At 36.1% G+C, this 21,962-nt stretch overlaps 2 protein-coding genes across 2 annotated transcripts; one reads left to right on the top strand and one right to left on the bottom strand.

Annotated features, from left to right (window-relative positions):
• Window positions 1-4,963: 4,963 nt before the first annotated feature.
• On the bottom strand, window positions 4,964-5,896 carry LOC128647280 (olfactory receptor 11L1-like). Its single transcript, XM_053700073.1, has one exon. It carries the CDS (start codon window positions 5,894-5,896, stop codon window positions 4,964-4,966), a length of 933 nt encoding a protein of 310 aa, XP_053556048.1.
• A 13,953-nt stretch (window positions 5,897-19,849) lies between these two features.
• Window positions 19,850-21,453, top strand: LOC128647279 (olfactory receptor 5G3-like). The gene is made up of 2 exons (XM_053700072.1): window positions 19,850-19,867; window positions 20,512-21,453. Exons 1-2 carry the CDS (start codon window positions 19,850-19,852, stop codon window positions 21,451-21,453), a joined length of 960 nt encoding a protein of 319 aa, XP_053556047.1.
• Window positions 21,454-21,962: the final 509 nt, after the last annotated feature.

Genomic DNA, 21,962 nt, shown 5'->3' with positions numbered 1-21,962 from the left:
CACCACTATCCCCATCATTCATATTCATACATCTGATCAGATACACTTGATGCAATCACACTCTGGACTAGTAGAGTAGGATATTAAATTATAGGATGTTAGGATAAGGCTAGGTTTTTCTTTGCATACATGTTTTGTAGATTATACATTTATATAGCCCATCTATGAGTGTTTTTGTTGTGCTGAGTCCTAACCAATCCCCAAAGTATCAGATGTAGACCCAAGTCTACAGACTCCTGCTTGCTCCTGTTTGTGTAATGGGTCTTTTCATATGCAGGACAGAGAGGGGGGGTGGTCTGCTCTTCCTGCTTTCTTAGCCCCTTTTCATATATGTGACAAGTGTTATACCTCACACACACAGACGTACGTGACAAGCGTTATACATTGCACACACATAGGTATAATTCACACACATACGTGACTAGTGTTAAACCTCACACACACACAGTCACACATGACAAGTCTTATACCTCACTCTCACACACACACATATGTGACAAGTCTTATACCACACTCTCACACACGCACATATGTGACAAGTGCTATATCTCACACATACCTACATATGTGAATAGTGTTAAACCTCACACACACACACACACACATACATGACTAGTGTTAAACCTCACACACACACACACATACATGACTAGTGTTAAACCTCACACACACACACACACATACATGACTAGTGTTATACCTCACACACACATACATGACTAGTGTTAAACCTCACACACACACACACACACATACATGACTAGTTTTAAACCTCACACACACATATGTGACAAGTGTTATATCTCTCTCAAACACACACATATGTTAAACCTCACACACACACACATGTGACTAGTGTTAAACCTCACACACACACACACACATGTGACTAGTGTTAAACCTCACACAGACATACATGACTAGTGTTAAACCTCACACACACATACATGACTAGTGTTAAACCTCACACACACACATACATGACTAGTGTTAAACCTCACACACACACATATGTGACTAGTGTTATACCTCACACACACATACATGACTAGTGTTAAACCTCACACACACATATGTGACAAGTGTTATATCTCTCACACACACACACATATGTCACAAGTGTTACAGTGGGGAAAAAAAGTATTTAGTCAGCCACCAATTGTACAAGTTCTCCCACTTAAGAAGATGAGAGAGGCCTGTAATTTTCATCATAGGTATACCTCAACTATGAGAGACAAAATGTGGAAACAAATCCAGACAATCACATTGTCTGATTTGTAAAAAAAATATTTGCATATTATGGTGGAAAATAAGTATTTGGTCACCTACAAACAAGAAAGATTTCTGGCTCTCACAGACCCGTATCTTCTTCTTTAAGAGGCTCCTCTGTCCTCCACTCATTACCTGTATTAATGGCACCTGTTATCAGTATAAAAGACACCTGTCCACCTGTCCACAACCTCAAACAGTCACACTCCAAACTCCACTATGGTGAAGACCAAGCTGTCAAAGGACACCAGAAACAAAATTGTAGACCTGCACCAGGCTGGGAAGACTGAATCTGCAATAGGCAAGCAGCTTGGTGTGAAGAAATCAACTGTGGGAGCAATAATTAGAAAATGGAAGACATACAAGACCACTGATAATCTCCCTCGATCTGGGGCTCCACGAAAGATCTCACCCCATGGGGTCAAAATGATCACAAGAACGGTGAGCAAACATCCCAGAACCACATGGGGGTAACTAGTGAATGACCTGCAGAGAGCTGGGACCAACGTAACAAAGGCTACCATCAGTAACACACTACGCCGCCAGGGACTCAGATCCTGCAGTGCCAGACGTGTCCCCCTGCTTAAGCCAGTACATGTCCGGGCCCATCTGAAGTATGCTAGAGAGCATTTGGATGATCCAGAAGCGGATTGGGAGAATGTCATATGGTCCGATGAAACCAAAGTAGAACTGTTTGGTAGAAACACAACTCATCGTGTTTGGAGGAGAGAGAATGCTGAGTTGCAACCAAAGAACACCATACCTACTGTGAAGCATGGGGGTGGCAACATCATGCTTTGGGGCTGTTTCTCTGCAAAGGGAACAGGACGACTGATCTGTGTACATGAAAGAATGAATGGGGCCATGTAATGTGAGATTTTGAGTGCAAACCTCCTTCCATCAGCAAGGGCATTGAAGATGAAACGTGGCTGGGTCTTTCAGCATGACAATGATCCCAAACACACCACCCGGGCAACGAAGGAGTGGCTTCGTAAGAAGCATTTCAAGGTCCTGGAGTGGCCTAGCCAGTCTCCAGATCTCAACCCCATAGAAAACCTTTGGAGGGAGTTGAAAGTCCGTGTTGGCCAGCGACAGCCCCAAAAAACATCACTGCTCTAGAGGAGATCTGCATGCAGGAATGGGCCAACATACCAACAACAGTGTGTGACAACCTTGTGAAGACTTACAGACAATGTTTGACCTCTTTCATTGTCAACAAAGGATATATAACAAAGTATTGAGATGAACTTTTGATATTGACCAAATACTTATTTTCCACCATAATTTGCAAATAAATTCTTTCCAAATCAGACAATGTGATTGTCTGGATTTGTTTCCACATTTTGTCTCTCATAGTTGAGATATACCTATGATATCAATTACAGGCCTCTCTCATCTTCTTAAGTGGGAGAACTTGCACAATTGGTGGCTGACTAAATACTTTTTTGCCCCACTGTATACCTCACACACACACACACGTGGCTAGTGTTAAACCTCACACACACACATACATGGCTAGTGTTAAACCTCACACACACATAATGTTAAACCTCACACACACATGCACATATGTGAAAAGTGTTATACCTCTAACACACACAGCCTTTTGCCTAACTAATATTTAGGCAAATAGTTTTGCAAATTTATTTCAGATTTTTGTTCAGCTTTCAGTCATTTGCCTAGGAAATAGGAGCCAAGGCAAGCTGGGAATATGGCCCCTGCTCACAAAGTTCTTCACTAACTTTATATTGAAATATAAGTAACAAATACTGCACACATACATACACATACATATGTGCACACACATACATATACACAATACAAAACACACTCCTACATATACACCTTTTAGTCCTTCCCAGTCCAACACCTCGTCATATACCATATCACTTTAAATCACTATTAAAATATCCTTTTTTTTATTGAATATCCATAAATATGGACAGAAAACTTTATTTTAATATATTTTACATGTGTTTTATTTTGCATTTTTCCAAGAATTAACTCTTTTCTTCAGGTCTCCAAAAGCACTACATTTTCCAGTACTACTTTGTGTTGTGCTGAAGCTCAACACTTAACTTTCATAGTATAGTATTCACTAAAAAAAATGTTGGCTGGGTAAAAGGGAAAGTCTACTCCAGAATTTGTATTGTTTAAAAAAATAGATAATCCCTTTATTACCCCTGTTATATTAATATACTTTTTGCCACTGTGATTACCTTGTATCTAAGCCTCTGCAAACTGCCCCCTTATCTCAGTGCTATTTACAGACTTGCATTTTAGCCAATCAGTGCTGACTCATTCGTACCTCCACAGGAGAGAGCATAGTGTTATCTATAGGGCACTCATTAACTAGAGCTGTCTGCTTGTGAAAAGCTAATAAAATGCACTGAGATAAAGGCAGCCTGCAGGGGCTTAGAGATGGGCAGAGATTTTGGGATACATTTATCAAGCAGCAGATGCATTTTATTCTATGTGAGCCTTCCGGCTTGCCGGAAACATAAGTTAAGAAGCAGCGGTCAAAAGCTTCTTAACTCGTCCACACCACATCTTAGGTGGTGGACTGCAATCATCCCGATCAGATACGATCGGGATGATTGACACCCCCTGCTAGCAACCGATTGGCTGCGAATGTGCAGGGGGTGGCTTTGCACAAGCATTTCTTGTTAAATGCTTGTGCAATGTTAAATACCGACAGCGAATCATGTCCGCACAACATTTGATAAATCGCCCCTTAGAGTTTTAAAGGTTCTAAAGTAAATTAATATAGCAATGTTGGTTGTGCAAAGCTGGGGAATGGATAGTAAAGGTGTTATTTAAACAATAAATATTTTGGAGTAGACTGTCCCTTTAAGATTATCTAGTAAACATCTCTTACCATTCATTTGTAATACCAGATTACTCTAGTCTTTATGTTGGTTTGTGATAAGGATAACACCCTAACCGTTTATAGATGTAAATAAGATATTTCAATTAACATAATGTCCTTTTGCTTTTCAGTGATCTGGGAAATTGACAGACTTTACGGCCTTTAAAACTGCTGTTGAACCTAACTTGATGCTTCCCATTTGACTCTCCTCTGTCCCTATAAGTTTGTGTTCTGGCCCCTATAGGCCTTATTCCTTTCTTCTTGCTATATTCCATAAAGCCAACCTTCTTATTTCATCATTGTTTTTCCTCTCGTGATATCCCCTTCCTCATTTAGCCTGTTTAAATCCTGCCTCGCATAAAAGAAACATAACACTTGGATGAAATAATATTAAAGGAATTTATTAATCAATACAGAAAAACTTAATAAACAATATGAATAAATATAATCACTAACAGTATCTATATAAATGAACTGTGCTACCTTTGTACATAAATTAGCCATTAGCTATAAATAAATATCAGTTATTATAAAAAAAGAACAATGTATCTTCATATAAAGTATAAAGAAGTATGCAGCAACACATGAAAATTTAACGTAGCCTGAAAAACTAAAAAAAAAATATCTATGAGCCCTGAGTATAAAAATAATAAAAATATATTTAAAATTTCAATAAATTAACTTGAAATTCCTAATTCTTTCTTTCTTTTTTTACGATAAATTCCAGTCATTTTAACTATAGAATTGCAAATAATCAAACAAGCAAATAATAAGTAAATAAATAAACAAATAAATGAATAAGTAAAAGATTTATTATATATTTTTTTAATTTATTGAATGTGGTACTATATATACTCTAATAGCTGCTATAATCTCTTGGTTCCTCAGACTGTATATTATTGGGTTAAAAAATGGAGTAACAAGAGTATATAAGAGAGATAAAACCTTTTTTATATTCATTGCATTTATTCTGGAAGGGAACACATATATTGTGACTAGGGACCCATAATACATGCACACAACAATCAGATGAGAACTACAAGTGGAGAAAGCTTTGTGTCTTCCAGTACTGGAAGATATTCTTAGAATTGTAAGGAGAATACAAACATATGTTATTAGGATAAACAAAGATGGGAAAAGGGTCACCAAAACAGCAACAATAATGTTTTCTATTTCCACAGTGTAGGTATCTGAACAAGCCATTTCTAACAGGGGAGTAAGGTCACAGAACAGGTAGTTTATGATGTGGCCACAGAACTGTAACCTGCTTACCAAAATAACTGTAACCAACATTAGGCTGAATCCACATGACCAACAGCATGTAACCAATTGATAACAACAACTACTGTTCATAATCGTCCTATAGCGTAATGGGTTACATATGGCCAGGTATCGATCATAGGACATCACTGTTAGCAAGAGGCATTCTGTTATTCCTGAGCATCCAAGAAGGTAAAACTGAGTGATGCAACCAGCAATATCTATATAACCACCCTCCATTAAAACAATATATAACATATTGGGGGCAATATTAATGGTGAGAAGAAGATCTGCTAAAGATAAATGCAATAGAAAGATGTACATGGGAGACTTTAAGTTATGGCTAATTGATACCAACACACTTATAAGAGAGTTTCCCAATAGTGTCATGCAGTAGATCATTAGAAAGATAATAAATAATAAAATATTGCAGCTTTTAATACTTGAAAATCCTACCAGGAAGAACTCTTTAACCACAGTGATGTTGTCCCTAGTCATCACTTGTGGCCAAAAATATAGTGTATCCCTATACAGGTCATGGAGCAAATTAGTCTATCCTTATAACAATTAGTGAAAAGGTGAATTCTGACAAATTAAAGCCATAAATAGATCTATTTCTTTGAAAAACAGTAAGTCAAATTACCCAAAAGAAAGTTAAATGGACACAGGCTTCTAACACTGCTAACGTCTGTATTTGCTCTTGTGCAAGTTTTAAACTAAAATGCATGCTCATGATGCTACATGCAAGGATAATAAAACAGAAACTTCACTTTTTTTTTCATTTGAATTTCTCCTATATGTCCATAGCCTTCTAGAGTTCCTTTAGCCCACTACTGTACAGTCTGCAGAGTTTCATTGATCGAGTAGAAGTAACACTCCAAAATCTACAAAAATAAAAATAAGAAAAGACATGTGAGGAATTAATTCTGATTTTGGTCAGTACAAAAGGCTTTTAATGACTAAGCCAGGTTCTGTAAATTAATGCTAAACTAGCTAATGCTGGAGAAAAAAACAGGTTTACATAATCTAGTTATGTTGGCTGACAGTTATCACTGGCACTTACCTGAGAATAATTTTGAACCTGAACAGTCTAGCAGATTTCCTTTTGCATTGGTTGTATCTCCGAAGAATCTAGTTGTCCAAACCATCCCAGCCTTTGTTGTTCTATAACGACAGTAGCCACAAGCATATGAAAGTTATCAATAAAGTTATTACAATACACAAGCTTGAGAAAGAGCGTTCTGGCCTGGAACATTGCTGTATTTTATACATGCACCAATAGTTTACACAGGAGAGAGGGACTCCTGAGAAACTGCTATCTAGAGACTACCGAAGTAAATCCAGCAATAAGTCTCACACTATGTTGCTGTGATTTCCTTTATTTATCTTTGATGCTAAATTAAGGTCTGCAGCAGATAATTGGTATTTTTAATTAACTGTCCAGTCTAGTTAAATTTATTTTTTATAAGAAAGTCCCTTTATTCTTAAATATCTTTAACTAAAATAATTTTAAGAAGCTTAGAAATATGGCATACATAAAGGGATTTTAGAAGTATTAGATAGGTTACATTTTAAATATATAAAAGCCCCTGAGTACAATATGCATAAACATCAAGGTTAAAAACAAAACAACAACAATAACTAAAAAAGGACATTTATTTCTACAGAATAGTAAATATAGTAAATATAAAAATTCATAAAATTAAATACACAATGTCAACATTTTTTTAACGGGAAAAATTATTTACATTATCAATTACTTTTCATTGCAAACATAAAGGGCTAGATTATCTTCTTTTCGCAAGCAGTTTTAATTGTGCTGATATTACAAGTTGAGTAAAACTAGTGCAATCGCAATTTACACTTATATACATATATATATATATATATATATATATATATATATATATATATATATATATATGTATATTATATATATATATATATATATATATATATATATATATATATATATATATATATATATATATATATATATATATAAAAATCAGACATATGTAGAAATATTTAATTATGAATAAATAGAAAATATTCCGTTATATTAAGAACAGTGGAATATGAAATATTCATATTTTCATGTTGTGTTAGTGCAATTGAGTAAATGCTATAGTGTTTGCACGAGAGAGTGGGTGTTAGGTTTATTTGCTTCTTTTTTCTGTATTGACTTCTATGGGGGAATGCGAAAACACTAATTACACCTACTCTAATCCCCCTAATAAAATAAAAAAGCCCCCCAAAATAATAAAATTCCCTAACCTGTACTAAATTACAAATAGCCCTTAAAAGGGCTTTTTGCAGACATTGTCCCAAAGTAATCAGCTCTTTTACCTGTAAAAAAAGAAATACAATACCCCCCCAACATTAAAACCCACCACCCACACACCCAACCCTACTCTAAAAACCACCCAATCCCCCCTTAAAAAAACCTAACACTACCCCCTTGAAGATCACCCTATCTTGAGACGTCTTCACCCAGCCGAGCACAAGTGGACCTCCAGAGGGGCAGAAGTCTTCATCCGATCCGGCCAGAAGAGGACATCCAGACCGGCAGAAGTTTTCATCCAGGCGGCATCTTCTATCTTCTTCCATCCGGAGCGGAGCGGGTCCATCTTGAAGACATCCGACGCGGAGCATCCTCTTCCATCCGACGGCGACTGAAGAATGAAGGTTCCTTTAAGTGATGTCATCCAAGATGGTGTCCCTTCAATTCCAATTGGCTGATAGAATCCTATCAGCCAATCGGAATTAAGGTAGGAAAAATCCTATTGGCTGATGCAATCAGCCAATAGGATTGAGCTCGCATTCTATTGGCTGATTGAAACAGCCAATAGAATGTGAGCTTAATCCTATTGGCTGATTGGATCAGCCAATAGGATTGAACTTCAATTCTATTGGCTGATTGCATCAGCCAATAGGATTTTTCCTACCTTAATATATTATTTATACATATATATATATATATATATATATATACTGTATATATATATATATATATATATATATATATATATATATATATATATATATATATATACTGTATATAATATATATATATATATTTATTGGTATAGATATATATATAGAGAGAGATATATTTAGGAATATCTATTTAAAAATACATTGAACATTTTCCCCTATGTGAAGAACTTTGGAATGTGAAATATTTTTAATACTTACACAGTAAAACACATTCACCTAGATTACAAGTTTTGTGTTGCGACTCGGAACGCTGAAAATATGGCATTTTCAGTGTTAAAACAGCACTGCAGCTATTACAAGTGTTGTCGGTATAGGTGTACCGCACACCTTTAAGCCTGTAAGGCAAAGTCAGTACCGCACACGTAAAAATTAAGTTTTTTCATGGGACTCCCATAGCGCTGGTATTATGAGTTTTGCATTCTGGCTAAAAAGTAAGCATTACAGTCTAAAACGACAAAATCCGTACCGCCATCTAAAGTCAGTAGTTATGAGTTTTATGCTACAAAGCTGTTACATAAAACTTACAACTAAAGTGTTAAAAAGTACACTAAACACCCATAAACGACCTATTAACCCCTAAACCGAGGCCCTCCCGCATCGCAAACACTATAATAAATTTATTAACCCCTAATCTGCCGCTCCCGACATCGCCACCACTAAAGAAAATGTATTAACCCCTATTCCACTGCTCCCAACATCGCCGCCACTATAATAAACTTATTAACCCCTAAACTGCCGCCCTCCGCATCGCACACACTATTTAAATATTATTAATCCCTAATCTGCTGTCCGCCCACACCGCCGCTATAATAAACCTATTAACCCCTAAACCGCAAGCCCCCACAACGAAATATACTAAAATAAACTAATAACCCCTAAACTGAAAGCACCCACAACAAAATAAACTAATTTAAACTAGTAACCCCTAAACCTAACGACCCCCTAACTTTATATTTAAATTACAATTTCCCTAACTTAAATTAAATTAAAACTTACCTGTCAAATTAAAAAAAAAAATTTTAAACTAACAATTAAACTATTATAATTATTAAACTAAAATTAAACTAACTACCAATTAAATAAAACTAAACTACCAATAAAAAATCCTAACACTACTAAAAATAAAATCTAAATTACAAAAAAACCCCCACTAAATTACGAAAAATAACAAACAAATTATCAAAAATAAAAAAGAATTACACCTAATCTAATAGGCCTATCAAAATAAAAAAAAACTAGCCTACAATAAACTACCAATGGCCCTTAAAACGGCCTTTTGTGGGGCATTGCCCCAAAGATATCAGCTCTTTTACCTGTAAAAAAAATACAAACACCCACCCCAACAGTAAAACCCACCACCCAACCATGCCCCCCAAATAAAAAAACTATCTAAAATAACCTAAGCTAAACATTGCCCTGAAAAGGGCATTTGTATGGGCATTGCCCTTAAAATGGCATTTAGCTCTTTTACTGCCCATGCTCTAAACTAAAAAAAAAACTTAAAAAAACCTAACACTAACCCCTGACGATCCACTTACAGTTGTTGAAGTCCCGCTTGAAGGATCTTCATCCAGCCGGCGAAGTCATTATCCATTCGGCAAGAAGTCTTCATCCAGACGGCCTCTTCTATCTTCATCCAGCCGGCGAAGTCATTATCCATGCGGCAAGAAGCCTTCATCCAGGCGGCCTCGTCGATCTTCATCCAACCGACGAAGAGCGGGTCCATCCTTAAGACATCCGACGCAGAGCATCCTCTTCATACGGTCGCCGTCGTACACTGAATCTTCAATGCAAGGGACACGATTCAAGATGGCGTCCCTTGCATTCCTATTGGCTGAAAAATTGGAATCAGCCAATAGGAATTAGGACTGCTAAAATCCTATTGGCTATTCAAATCAGCCAACAGGATTTAAACAGCTCTCATTCTTTTGGCTAATTCGAATGAAACTGTATTTTATCCTCCCCATAGACATCAATTGGGCTGCGTTACGGAACTTTTGTTTTCATGATCGCAGGTGTTAGACTTTTTTTTGCCGGCTTATCCCATTGATGTCTATGGGGAAAGCGTGCACGAGCACATCAAACACATTGCTTGTTTTGGGAGCGGTATGGAGATTAAAATCTCCAAATCGCCTGCACAAGCAGTGTTTTTTTAAACTTGTAATAACAGCGCTATAGGGAATTAAATAACGCCACTTTTGTGGCGTTCTTTACTTTCCCTATAGCACTCAAAACTCGTAATCTAGGTGATTATTAAATATTCAAATTGAATACAAATGATTTTCAGTTATTTGAGTGTATATATGTGTATGCATGTATAAATATTTATATATATATATATATATATATATATATATATATATATATACAGTATCTCACAAAAGTGAGTACACCCCTCACATTTTTGTAAATATTTTATTATATCTTTTCATGTGGCAACACTGAAGAAATGGCACTTTGCTACAATGTAAAGTAGTGAGTGTACAGCATGTATAACAGTGTAAATTTGCTGTCTCCTCAAGATAACTCAACACACAGCCATTAATATCTAAACCATTGGCAACAAAAGTGAGTACACCCCTAAGTGGAAATGTCCAAATTGGGCGCAAAGTGTCAATATTTTGTGTGGTCACCATTATTTTACAGCACTGCCTTAACCCTCTTGGTCATGGAGTTCACCAGTGCTTCACAGGTTGCCACTGGAGTCCTCTTCCACTCCTCCATGACGATATGACGGAGCTGGTGGATGTTAGAGACCTTGTGCTCCCCCACCTTCTGTTTGAGGATGCCCCACAGATGCTTAATAGCGTTTAGGTCTGGAGACATGCTTGGCCAGTATATCACCTTTACCCTAAGCTTTTTTAGCAAGGCAGTGGTCATCTTGGAGGTGTGTTTGGGGTTGTTATCATGTTGGAATGACCCAGTATGTCACAGTACATGTTGGCATTCATGGTTCCCTCAATAAACTGTAGCTCCCCAGTGCCAGCAGCACTCATGCAGGCCCAAACCATGACACTCCCACCACCATGCTTGATTGTAGGCAAGACACACTTGTCTTTGTACTCCTCCTCACCTGGTTGCCGCCACACACGCTTAACACCATCTGAATCAAATAAGTTTATCTTGGTCTCATCCGTCCACAGGACATGGTTCCAGTAATCCATGTCCTTAGTCTGCTTGTCTTCAGCAAACTGTTTGTGGGCTTTCTTGTGCATCATCTTTAGAAGAAGCTTCCTTCTGGGATGACAGCCATGCAGACCAATTTAATGCAGTGTGTGGCGTATGGCCTGAGTACTGACAGGCTGACCCCCCACCCCTTCGACCTCTGCAGCAATGCTAGCAGCACTCATACGTCTATTTCCCAAAGACAATCTCTGGATATGACGCTGAGCACGTGCACTCAACTTCTTTGGTCGACCATGGCGAGGCCTGTTCTGAGTAGAACCAGTCCTGTGAAACCACTGTATGGTCTCGCCCACCGTGCTGCAGCTCAGTTTTAGGGTCTTGGCAATCTTCTTATAGCCTAGGCCATCTGTATGTAGAGCAACAATTCTTCTTTTCAGATCCTCAGAGAGTTCTTTGCCATGAAGTGCCATGTTGAACTTCCAGTGACCAGTATGAGAGAGTGTGAGAGCGATAACACCAAATTTAACACACCTGCTCCCCATTCACACCTGAGACCTTGTAACACTAACGAGTCACATAACACTGGGGAGGGAAAATGGCTAATTAATTAATAAAAAAAAATTAATAAAAAATTAATAAATTTGGACTTTTCCCTTTAGGGGTGTACTCACTTTTGTTGCCAACAGTTTAGACATTAATGGCTGTGTTTTGAATTATTTTGATGGGACAGCAAATTTACACTGTTATTTAGGCTGTACACTCACTACTTTACATTGTAGCAAAGTGTAATTTCTTCAGTGGAGTCACATGAAGAGATATAATAAAATATTTATAAAAATGTGAGGGGTGTACTTTTGTGAGATACTGTAAATATATATATACAGTCATGGCCAAACATATTGGCACCCTTGCATTTCTGTCAGATAATGCACCACGATGCCCAGAAAATTGTTGCAATTACAAATGTTTAGGCATTTTCATGTTTATTTCTTTTGTTTGTATTGGTATGACACAAAAAAGTGGTGGAGGAAACAAAGCCAAATTTGATACATTCCATGCAAAACTCCAAAAAATGGACTGGACAAAATTATTTGCACTCTCAATTTAATATTTGGTAGCACACCCCTTGGAAAAAATATCTGAAATTAATCGCTTCCTGTAACCATCAATGAGTTTCTTACACCTCTCTACTGGAATTTTGGACAACTCTTTTTTCGCCAACTGCTCCAGGTCTCTCAGATTAGAAAGGTTCCTTTTCCCAACTGCTGTATGAGCTCTCCACATGTGCTCTATGGGATTGAGATCTGGACTCAATGCTGGTCAGTTCAGTACTCTCCAGTGCTTTGTCGTGTGCTTTGGGTTATTGTCCTGCTGTATGCCACATAACCTCTGATGGAGACCCAACATTTTGACACTGGGCCCTACATTGCACCACATAATTCTTTGGTAGTCTTCAGATTTCATAATGACATCCAGTGCCGGAAGCAGCAAAGCAACCCCAAAACATCAGCGAACCTCCACCATGTTTGACTGTAGGGACTGTATTCTTTCCTTTAAAAGCATAATTTCTTTTTCTGAAAAAAGTAGAATGATGGGCTTTACCAAAAACCTGTACATTTTTTTTTTCTGTCCAGTGACGTGAGGTGAGTTCAGAAGCTGGTGAGACACTGGCTTTGATACGCCCGAGAAACACACATGTACATACACATGCTCTCTCCCACACACTATCACGCTCTTATCAATCTCACCTTCTCACACACCCACTCACTCTCTTATATACCCTCTCCCATACTATCACTCATACTCTCTCACAATCCCTGTCACTCTCACATACTCTCTTATACTCACACACACTTTCCCACATACATTCTCTCTGTCACATACACACGGTGACACACACTCTCCCATACTTTCTCACATCACACCCTTGTGTAACCTATGCTTATAGAAGCAAGTCACGCATAACCTATGCTTATAGAAGCCAGTCAAATGTATCCTATGCTTATATAAATCAGTCACATATAACCTACCTATGCTTATAGACCCCAGTCACATTTATCCTAATCTTATATAAGCCAGTCACATACAACCTACCCCTTGTGTTATAAAAAAGAAGCCACTTCTGTTACAGGGGGATTATATGTTGGTAAGGGGGTCTGAAAGGGACTAAATATGGTGTAGTAAAAGCAGGTTGGGCATAAGTGTGGGCATTAAAGGTGTGGGCATAGGGTGAAGTGATTAAAGTGTGGATATGAACCCCATGTATTATAATAAAAAACACTTCTTTTACAGGGGGATTGCATGTGGGTAAGGTGATCTAAAGGGGGCTAAATATGGTGTAGCAAAAGCAGGTTGGGCATGAGTGGCATGAGAGATACCACTGGGCGGCGCTAGACTGTAACCATCAAGCATCCATGTTTTGTAATGAAAGGAGGGCAGCTGAAAGGTTCACTGCCTCTCCTTAATTTCGCAAAATGGGTGATGATTGATTCATCATGGATATCATATTGCTACGGTGGCATTGCAGAGGGAAGGGGTAAGGAATGTACCTAGGGGGGGCGTGGTCAGTGAGTCAAGTCTTGCACAACACTAGACAACTTTTTTTTTTATAAATTATTAAAAACTTTTTTTCTATGATTTGATTATTAAAAACTTTTTTTCTATGATTTGACAGGGGAGGCTCTGCCTTCCCTGCCTCCTATCACTGCACGTCACTGCGTCTGTCCACAGCACATTCTCCCAAAAGGATTTTGGCTTCCTCAGGTAAGTTTTGGCAAACTCCAATACTGCTATTTTATGTTTTTGCAGTGGGGTCCTCCTGGGTCTCCTACCATAGTGTCCCTTTTCAGTCAGATGGTGACGTATAGTGCAAGCTGAATTTCTCTGGACGTTGATCGGGGTTCTGTATCCACCATTTGAACAATCCTTTGTTGCAATTTTTTATACATTTTTCACTTTTGTCCACGTCCAGGGAGATTAACTACAGTGCCATGGGCTGAAAACTTATTGACAATGTTGCGCACAGTGGACACATGAACATTAAGATCTCTGGAGATGGACTTGTACCCCTGAGATTGTCCATGCTTTTCCACAATTTTTGTTCTCAAATCCTCAGACAATTATTTGCTGCTCTTTCTCTTCTCCATGCTCAGTGTGGCTCACAGAGACACACAACAGAAAGGTTGAGTCAATTTTTCACCAATTTAACTGGTTGCCAGTGTGATTTCTATATTGTCAGCACCTGTTAATTGATGCAGGTGAGTTTAATTATAAATTACACTAGCATCACAAACTTGGAATGCAATTATTTCTTACAATTATCCATTTTTGGAGTTTTTTCTCCACTTTTTGTGTCATACCAATACAAACAAGATAAATAAACATGAGAATGCTTAAACATTTGTAATTGCAACAATTTTCTGGGTGAAGGGGTGCCTGACAGAAATGCAGGGGTGACAATATTTTTGGCCATGACTGTATATATATATATATATATATATATATATATATATATATTATTATTATTTTTTTTTTAAATTTAAAGTTTCAGAAATCCTTTGACAAACTACCAAAATGTATTCCTGAATGAGTGAAATGCTGGTATCAAACTGTCACTATGCAATATATCAGGTATATGTGGGTCAGAGGCTTTGCAAAAGCATTAGATAAATGGGTTATAGCGTGGTTGACTATGCAGTGGAATGTGCTTAAAACTGAAAACCCAGCAATAACCAATTATTAAACACTGTAATGGAACTTCACATCTTCTATCATAACTGTGATCCTGCCGTGCCACAATTATTCAATCTGCATGCCGGTTCCACCACAATTACTCACCTTAAAATCTAATTAAACTCCCGCTGCACAATATCTCCAACCTGTAAATCACACCTCTTATGGGGGTCATCTCCACAATGTACCCCAGTAAACCCCTTAAAATAATAGAAAAACAAAATACTTTTAGAAAACTAGCTACTAAAACACCCAGAAATGTTAGCCTAGTGATATTGGGTAGGTTAAAGCCTTTAACAAGTATGGTTATCTTGCAGACCAGTTTCTCTCTACTACAATGATTAGACTGACAGATATGTCACTTAATTATACTTATAAAACAGCAATCATAAAATACTGAATGTAGAAAACAGTTCCTATTTATGTAAGTCTAAAAAACAATCACCAAAAGCATACTATTTTTCATTACCATGGTGACAGCTTAAAAACTTGGAAAAAATAATATAAAGAACAAAGTGCCCCAATTAAGTATTATCCCAGGTACAATTCATAAGATCAGCAAATTAATATCTTATAGTTGGTGCAGTTAAGATAATGGGGGTCAAATGTACTGATACTGGGTACATTTTAAATCAGATCCAAAGTAGTGTTACATTTGGGAAGAAAAGTCCACAAACAAGTCCTGAAATCTTTCAGTCATGGAGCTTTTAATGTTTTAAAAAAACAGTGCTATTCCTGCCCCACACAGTGGGTGTTTTTTTCAGTCTTATAAATTGCTAACTCAAAACACCCACTTTTAATAAAACAAATGGTTTCTATAGCTGTCTAGTGCAGAGTACCTCAAGAACTAAAAACTACAAATCAGGTTAAGAATGACAGTTCAATAATGAACTGTAACATTTCCTCATCCTTTAAAAAAATAATAATCAAAACTTAGGTCAATATTACATTGCTGGAGTAAACACTTAGCCGCAAAACAGTTTTGAAGATGCCAGTACTGTTAGTAATAAAAATGACAGTGCAAGTGTGACTTTAAATCAAATATTAAAATAAAAATAAAATCACGCCATTTATAGATGTTGGGGTCCTTTTCCTGCAGAGCCCCTTAGCTATAAAGGATATCATGTATTCAACACATATATATATGAATTAATACATAGACAAATGTGTTCAGTGTCCACTGTATACAGCCTCTACAATAGGGATAAGTGGAGCTTTAATGAATCAATGCCATGTATGTTAATAAAGGTCTACAATGTCACAGAGTTTTGATCATGTTCAAGATAATAGACTATTTCCATATTCCTGTGAAATAGTTGCAAAGATGTACATAATGCCTTTTTGAGGACGTATTAAGTGCCTTGAGGTGTTGAATCATTGAAGTAAAAACTGGCTACAAAAAGATGTTGAAAAGTCACTCAAAAATGGATTGTGATCATTAAGAACTTTTCAGCCCCACAGAAACTAGGGCTTTTAGTGAGGATACAAAAACACATTTACAAGTGCGGAAAAAAGCCAAAAACACAATATTGTGAATGCATTAAATCCAAAAAGTGGCCAAAAAAAAGACAAACAGGCCGTGTCCAACATATTGTGATCAAGGCTATTGTTAGAGAGATTAGTTTGTGATATGAATCAGTAACATGGTGACATTTTTGGTTCACTTTTATTATGTACAAATGGAAGACAAAATCTTTGTTATGATATTGCAGGCATGACTGAAATCGACATATGTATTTGTATTTAACATACACAATATCACATACAGCTAACATGATTTCTATGAAATATGAGAATCCGGAAATTCCAATTTGCAACGACTAGAAATGGTGTTTTAGCAAATCCGTTATCTTTCCTTTTTTTCATACTTGCATTTTTAGAAATTGTACAGTACAGTATTATTTTAAGTACATTAATATTTAGGAAATGCAAAGCAAGAAATCTGGTCAATGTAAACTGCTTAGGGACTTTAAGGATTAAAAGTAGACATGTGCATTTAGTTTTGGCCTAATTTAGTTTTCGGCTGAATTTTGGCCGATTCAAAGATTCAAATGCATCCAAATTTCCAAATCGGCACCATAACTAAAATCCCGAAAAATTCTGAAAATGAATAAATCATTTTCTGAATTTTCAGATCCATTCTTTATTCATATTACGAATTTTTCATTGTTCTAATATAAACCGCAGTTCCCCGATATTTCCGACACCAAGTAAATCACAAAATAAAGCTATTAACCCCTAAACCGCAGTTCCCCGACATCGCAGACACTTACTAAACCTATTAACCCCTAAACCGCCATTCTCAAACATCGCAGACACAATCTAAACCTATTACCTATTAAACTTATTAACCCATTGTTCAAATAAGCCAATAGGATTTAAGCAGCTCTAATTCCTATTGGCTTATTTTAATTTTTCAGCCAATAGAAATGCAACGGTACCCCATTATAAAAGGGGTACCTTGCATTGAATCCTCAGTGTGCGGAGGACGATCGCATGAAGAGGATCTCCACGTCAAACCGATGGACCTCTGCCTGGACCTCCGGCTCTGCACATCAACCGCTCTGCTGCCGCAGGGATGAAGAAATGCCGGTGCTGCGATGGATGAAGATTGAGCTGCCTGGATGAAGATACTTCACCACTGGGATGAAGATCGTTCGGACTTCAGCAACTGTGAGTACCGATTTTGGGGTTAGTGTTAGGATTTTTTTTCTGTTTTTTAGGGGGTAGGTTTTTTTTAGATTAGGGCTTTTTTATTAAAATGGGCCAAAAAAGAGCTAAATGCCCTTTTAAGGGCAATGCTCATACAAATGCCATTTTTGAGGCAATGGGTAGATTAGTTTTTTTTTTAGTTAGGTTTTTTTTTTTTGTGGGTTTGGGGGGCTGGGGCTTTGTAATGTTAGGGGGGGGTTGTTTTTAATTTTTAGCAAAATAGCTGTTTACTTTAGGGCAATGCCCTACAAAAGGCCCTTGGTAGTTTATTACAGATTAGGGTTGTTTTTTTTTTGGGGGGGGGTTAAATGAAGTATTAGAATAGAAATAATTTTTATTATTTTAGATCATTTCATTTGTTCTTTTTTGCAATGGGATTTTTTTTATTTTTGGGGTGTTTTTTTTTTTAGATTTGGCATTTTTTATTTTTAATGGGCCGAAAAATATCTGAATGACCTTTTAAAGGCAATGCCCATACAAATGCTCTTTTCGGGCAATGGGTAAATTATATTTATTTTTATTTTGTGGGTTTGGAGGGTGGCGGTATGTAATGTTAGGGGGTGTTTGTTTTTCTTTTTTTGCAAAAGAGCTGTTAACTTTAGGGCAATGACCTGCAAAAGGCTCTTTTAAAGGTCTACAAAGGCCTTTTTAAGGGCCCTTGGTAGTTTATTATAGATTAGGTTTTTTTTAATTTGGGGTGTTTTTTTATTTTTTTTAAACGGGGTATTAGAATAGGAATAATTTGTATTGTTTTTGATAATTTTGATTGTTTAGGGGTTAATAGCTTTATTTAGTGATTTAGATAGTGTCGGCGATGTGTGTGGGGAGTGCGGTTCAGAGGTTAATATGTTTTGGTAGTGCTGGCGATGTGGGGGTGTGTGGTTTAGGGGTTAATAGCTTTATTTAGTGTCTGTGATGTGGGTGGCCATGGCAGTTTTAGATCATTTTGTTTCGGCAATTGCCAGCAAATTAGTTATGTTAGAATAGAATAATGAATATGAATAGAGAATGGATAAAAAAAACAAACGGATCTGAAAAACGATTTTACTTAACTAAGTTGCCAAGCAAATTTTTTTTTTAAACTTAACTAAACTAATTTGCCGAAACAAAATTATTTATTTAACTATTGAAAACTAAACAATTTTTTTAGCATCGCACATGTCTAATTAAAAGGGAAAATGTAATGTTTAGTGTTGCTGATGAGAGTCTATTTCGCAATCAGATATTGACCTATTTCTGTTATGGACTTTGCTTGCAATACCATTCTGTTTTCTTGACCAGAACCTTCCAAAATTCCACAAAGTTGTTGGTTAAGCCATTTTAATTTTGAACCTTAAGATGCTGGTTAACTGCTTCATGGCTTGCTTCTCATGACCTCTGCATTTAACTCTTCAACTTTCGGCTCTGTCTAGTTTGCCTGACCTTTGCCTTGATTCTTATAATTGTATTAAGGCCAATTGTATTATATATTTTGTCAAGTTGACCAACGTGTTAATTTGTTTAGCCTTCCATTACAGTCTAACCAGAATGCATTGTAATATTGAAACCTTATTAAAAAAAAATATTTTAACTTTTTGTGACTTGTCAGCATGTTTGTTCAGATACAACAGCCCAATCACTTATATTTTAAAAATGTTAACATTTCTAATCTAATGATGAAAATAACTTTCTACATTTTATATAGTTCACTTGAGGATTAATAGTTTTGTCTAATCTCATACCTATTTTTTCACACCTCTGTGTATTATGGGTAATTGTGCATTTGGGATTCTTACCATATATAAATATACATTTACTGGCAAGATTAGCACTGCACACTAACATTCCTTGGTTCTATATTCATCAGTACATGTAATTATATAGTATTTCTTTAAAATGTGAATGGATATTCAAATAAAGGTAAGAGGAAAAAACATACTCATTTATTTCTAAGTAAAAAAAATTAAGTTATTTGCATACAAATTCTTTGATTATTAAAGTGCACATCAGTTCATTAAACGCAGTTATAAATAAAGCCACAGTTAAAAACCAAATATACATTGAAATAAAATTGCTAAAAATGTCAGTGAGATAAAGAACTATACAGTAAATACTGTGTAAAAGCTAACTAATATATAGGATAAAAAACAAACATATTTTGATGGCTCTTGTGAATCATAAGATCTATTAGGTCTGTTCATATTTTCATATGTCCTTCTGAATTGTAAGAAAAATATATTTTTATGTTAACCTTATGAACTTACCAGGGATTCATGAGTTGCATTACATTATTACCACCTCTACTAAAAGTCTATTTAATGAATCAAGAATGATGTAGAAAACATAAATGTATCTTACTGTGAAGCCTAAGAACAATGAAGACGGACTACTTCTACTAAATAAACCTCTTGTGTTTCATATAATACAGATAAATTCATATCTGTTAGTGTACTGGTAGCAGTAAAGTGTCAGTATACATTACTTGCATATGTAAATATCTACATAATTTACTTACACAAATATTGTTATCATAAAGAATAACATTTTATTGTATTTGTATTCAGCCAACAAATGTGGATCATGAAGAAAACCAAACAATAATCACTGAGTTTTGGCTTCAAGGTTTCCAATATAGCCATCAATATAAGATTTTACTTTTCTTTTTGTTCTTGATAACTTACTCTGCAACATTAACAGGGAATGCATTGATTATCACATTGGTAATTGTGAGTCCTGAGCTTTGGTCTCCTATGTATTTCTTCCTTAGTCACCTCTCTTTAGATGAAATCTTATGCACTACAAATATTATACCCAACATGCTAAACTCCCTGCTGAGAGAAGATGGTACTATATCTATTGAGGGATGTTTCACCCAAATATTTCTTTTTGGATATTTAACTGTTACAGAATGTTTCCTTCTAACAATAATGTCCTATGATCGTTATCTTGCAATCTGTGTCCCTTTAAATTACTCCTCTCTCATGAGCTTGGGACGTTGCATTCAACTCTCCTCTGGAGCATGGGTAGCGAGTCTTATTTTAACAATACCAGCTTCTTGCTTTGTATATCTTTTAAAATTCTGTGGCTCAAATGTTATTGATCACTTCTTCTGTGATTTTACCTTGATTATGAAACGATCATGTTCAACAACTTTTGTGACAGAAACAGAAACTAAAATATTTGCCATAATTGTGACAATGCCGTCACTTCTATTTATTTGTTTCACTTACATCTATATTATAGTCACTATCCTCAAAATTCCTTCTACCATCGGGAAGCAGAAAGCTTTTTCTACCTGCAGTTGCCACCTGACCGTTGTGTTTATGTATTATGGAACACTTATTGCGATCTATGTAGCTTCAACAAAAAGTCATTCATACAATATCAATAAAATACTCTCATTGCTCTACACTGTAGTGACTCCTTTGCTCAACCCATTGATATACAGCTTAAGGAATAAAACAATGAAAAGTTCCTTTAACAAAGCCATTCAGACAAAAATATAAAGAAGATATGATGTGTTTTATTAGAATACATTTCTACATGAACATAATTGCTGATGGATACATCCAACAAGAAACAAATAAAAATAAATAATATTCAAGATCATTGTATATATAAGAATTGCTAACAACTGAAAAACCATGCCTGCTAGTTTTCAGTACAATCCATGATATTATTTTTATTATAATAATTTATTTGTATTTTGTAAAACACCTTAAAATGCTGTTGTGCTGGTTACAGAGGTAGGGGTATACACTGACAAATAATATTAAGGGGATCTCAATAGGAGCAAAGTGATACACATTGTTCATAAATTCTACATGTGGGACAAAAGTCAAATATCTTTATATGAGTTTGACGCCATAAAAATATAGGCTTGGAAAGAAAAAAAATGTCTGGAATTTAAGAAACTCACAAGAAAGACTATGCTAAAAAAGAAGCCTAGAAACTAAAATATTCTTAGAGAAAAGTATTTTTTTTATATGTATCTAAAAGAGGACATTGTAAATTA

The sequence above is a fragment of the Bombina bombina genome, chromosome 2 (genome assembly GCF_027579735.1).
Source record: "Bombina bombina isolate aBomBom1 chromosome 2, aBomBom1.pri, whole genome shotgun sequence".
NCBI lineage: Eukaryota > Metazoa > Chordata > Amphibia > Anura > Bombinatoridae > Bombina > Bombina bombina.
Note: the sequence above shows the minus strand (reverse complement) of the source record. Positions and strands in the feature narration are given on the sequence as shown.